The 3377-nt window shown below is 36.2% G+C and overlaps 1 protein-coding gene across 2 annotated transcripts; it reads left to right on the top strand.

Annotated features, from left to right (window-relative positions):
* The first annotated feature begins 198 nt into the window (after positions 1-198).
* On the top strand, positions 199-2110 carry LOC111498915 (transcription factor MYB15-like). 2 transcript variants are annotated; one of them, XM_023150273.1, is made up of 4 exons: positions 199-506; positions 799-928; positions 1015-1523; positions 1558-2110. In XM_023150273.1, exons 1-3 carry the CDS (start codon positions 374-376, stop codon positions 1514-1516), a joined length of 765 nt encoding a protein of 254 aa, XP_023006041.1. In that variant the 5' UTR covers positions 199-373; the 3' UTR covers positions 1517-1523; positions 1558-2110. The 2 variants fall into 2 exon arrangements, with proteins under 2 accessions (XP_023006041.1, XP_023006040.1); XM_023150272.1 differs by having other exon boundaries at positions 1015-2110.
* Positions 2111-3377: the final 1267 nt, after the last annotated feature.

Below are 3377 nucleotides of genomic sequence, written 5' to 3'. Positions count from 1 at the left end.
AAAAAAAAAAAAAAAAAAAAACACTATTGTCCACTTTTATATATATAATTAATTAATTAAAAAATCCCTAATTTTGGTGGGCTAGGATTGGTCCTTTCTATAAATCTAAGCTCCCCTTCGTGGAAATTACCCCAACCTCTATTTCTACGTAGCTGTTTTCGTCGACTTAGACTATTATTTATTCAAAGCACAACATTTTGGATTTGTAAACATCCATTTCTTCATTAACTCAAATTCTATAAATATTGATTTGAATTCATCTTCTTTGGATCTCGTCGAGTCTCTCAGTTCAGACTCCGTTCGAGAGCCCGAAGAAGAACAATAAACCAGAGAAGAAGAACGAAGAACGAAGAACGAAGAACGAAGAACGATAATGGTGAGAGCTCCTTGCTGTGAGAAAATGGGGTTGAAGAAGGGCCCTTGGTCTCCTGAAGAAGACAGGATTTTGACTAACTTTATTCAGAATCATGGTCATAGCAATTGGCGAGCTCTTCCTAAGCAAGCTGGTGAGTTTTTTGTTTGTGGGTTCATAAAAAGATTGGATTTTTAGTGATTTTCTCGGGGTTTTTCTTGGCATCCAAACAGAAAATCAAAATCCCAGAAAAACCCATGTCTTAAATTTACTAATTTCATCTTGTTTCGAACAAAAGATTGGATTTTTAGTGATTTTCTCGGGGTTTTTCTTGGCATCCAAACAGAAAATCAAAAACCCATGTCTTAAATTTACTAACCTCATCTTATTTCGAAAAAAAGGATTGAATTTTTAGTGATTTTCTCCTTTTCTATTATTTCTTCTAGGTCTTTTAAGATGCGGAAAAAGTTGCAGACTTCGATGGACAAACTACTTGAAACCTGATATTAAGCGAGGCAACTTTACTAAAGAAGAAGAAGACGCCATTATTAACCTACACGAATTACTCGGAAATAGGTAAAAATATAGTTTTGCTACTGTCAAAGGTTTAAATCTTCGTATCTAGTTAAATTGGGTCTGACTTTTTTCTTTGGTTACTATAGATGGTCGGCGATAGCAGCTAAGCTGCCTGGTCGTACAGACAATGAAATAAAGAATGTTTGGCACACTCACTTGAAGAAAAGGCTAGAAAAGAACATCAAAACAAAGGCTCCCACATCGGAAAACAAAAGAAAAAAACAAATAAAACCAAAAACTTCATCAGAATCTTCTTCATCCATTGTTATTAACATTACAAATCAAACCCAAATTGCCAATTATTCCTCAATAACGTCCCCTTCTTCACAACAATCTTCAAGCTGTGAGATCTCTTCATCACTCACAGATGCTTCCATGGCTGAAAATGAGTACTACAGCTACCCGGACGAGGGCACGGAGGCTCCACCGCCGATCGACGAGAGCTTTTGGTCCGAGGTGGCTGAGGATTCGACGAATTCAAATTCCATGGATAAGAGTAATGGTGAAAGCGTTGTTGATGATGACATGGAATTTTGGTACAACGTTTTTGTCCAAGCTGGAGGAATTTCAGAACTGCCAGAATTTTGAGACATATTTCCAATTTCAGATGAAAATTACGAGAAATTTAGTGGGAATTAAGTGGTGAGAAAGAGAAAATTTAAAGAAATTTGAGAGAAATTTGAGAGAAATTTGAGAGAAATTTGGAGATGTGAATAGTAGTCCAAAATGAGTGATTGGGATTTGTATATTCTTTTTCAAGTGAAAAGAAAAAAATGAATTCTTTATTTCTATATTTTTTTTTTCTAATTCCACCTTTTGGGGGAAAAAAAAAATGAATGGGGCAATCATAAACTCCACCTTTTTCTTTTTTCTAATTCCATCTTTACGAAGTCCGAAGCCCGAGAACTAAAGACGCTCGGAGGATTAGAAGAGTTCGGGAAGTAGAAGGTTTCGAAAGTCTGAAAAACTTCGAAAACAAGATGAAGATATCTTAAGCGAACAAGTTATTCATACTTCAATCGACTCTTGAACAAGATTAACGAGCTAAGAGTCATATATCGTACAAGATCAACAAGATAAGGGGTCGATCCAAGTAGAGATGTCCATGATGAGGCGGGGATGAGGAAGTTGTAACGACCCTATTTTTACTTGTAAAATAAAGTTGGTACTATATTCATGACGTGCTTAATATGCGTAAAAATTTGTTTAGAAATATTCAAATGCAGACTTCATCGACTTTAATGTTTGCAAAATTTATTTGAAATAAAAGTAAATATCAATTAAATAACAATATTTTCAAATTAAAGAAAATGTCACGATCTAATCTAAGGGCTACAACTTAAATAGAAAATATAACTATCCTGTCTATAGCCTGCATAGTGACGACATCATTCGTACGAGGGTGTTTTACCTTTGCTTGAAACGTAAGTAGCATGTAGCTTGAGTATTTAAAAATATTGAATAAGTCCCGATTTTGGGTTGCAAAATGCAAGCACATGTAATCATAGTGAGACCTATCCTTTTATAGAACATCATGGTTTTGGTCTTTACTTTCCCATCCAAGTAGAATTTAATGTGTAGTATTTCTCTACACACCGCCCACACATGCACATATGGACCCACCAAGTGGGCTCATATATGTACCCCTGAGACTATCTGTCATATTAGCGTACACTCACACGGTCGGAAGCCACGGAGGGAAAGGAACACAAATAATATCATGATGTACATGAATCGTAGTGCACACGTCCGTACTAATTATAACGGAGAAGAATCTTGATACACTTGACATATAAAATGCACGAGGTCCGATGGAATCAAAACATGGCATATACTTATGATGCAAGTCGTATCTCCATTTTTTGGATATAACAATTCTCTGAGACTATGCCTTTCTTAATTAACATACATGTCTTTCTGATGTCTCGTAAGCATATAGCAAACATATTAACATAGTTTAATAATGTGACACATGGAGGTTCATGCATCATACAACATTGATAACACAAACATAATTTCATAACGTAGCATAATCATATTATAGTAACATATAACTTAGCATAACTTGTACCACAACACTAACATAACATAGCACATATCAAACAATCATAAAACATGACACGTGTCATTCGTACAATAAACAAGTCATGTAATCAGACCAAGAGAAAGTCATTTAATTGGTTGGCATATGCCAAAATCATCAAAAACGGCTTCGAAACAGTCCAAAATGATATAAGGGGTATAATGGGGTCATCAGACTTTAACCTAAGCAGCCTAGACCGAGAAAACTAAGCTGGAGTCGTCAAGTCGTGTAGCCAAATTGAGGAGTCGGCTGGGCTAAGCCATAGCCAACACAAGTAGAAAATCCAAGCTGCACGCGCGCCGAATGTGGAATACAACTTCGGGTTGGATTCCGGGTCAGCGAGTCAGTTTGGGTTGACCCAGGTAC

Source organism: Cucurbita maxima, unplaced genomic scaffold, assembly GCF_002738345.1.
Source record: "Cucurbita maxima cultivar Rimu unplaced genomic scaffold, Cmax_1.0 Cma_Scf00026, whole genome shotgun sequence".
Lineage (NCBI taxonomy): Eukaryota > Viridiplantae > Streptophyta > Magnoliopsida > Cucurbitales > Cucurbitaceae > Cucurbita > Cucurbita maxima.
The sequence above is the reverse complement of the archived record's forward strand: the minus strand, read 5'-3'. Positions and strand labels throughout refer to the sequence as shown.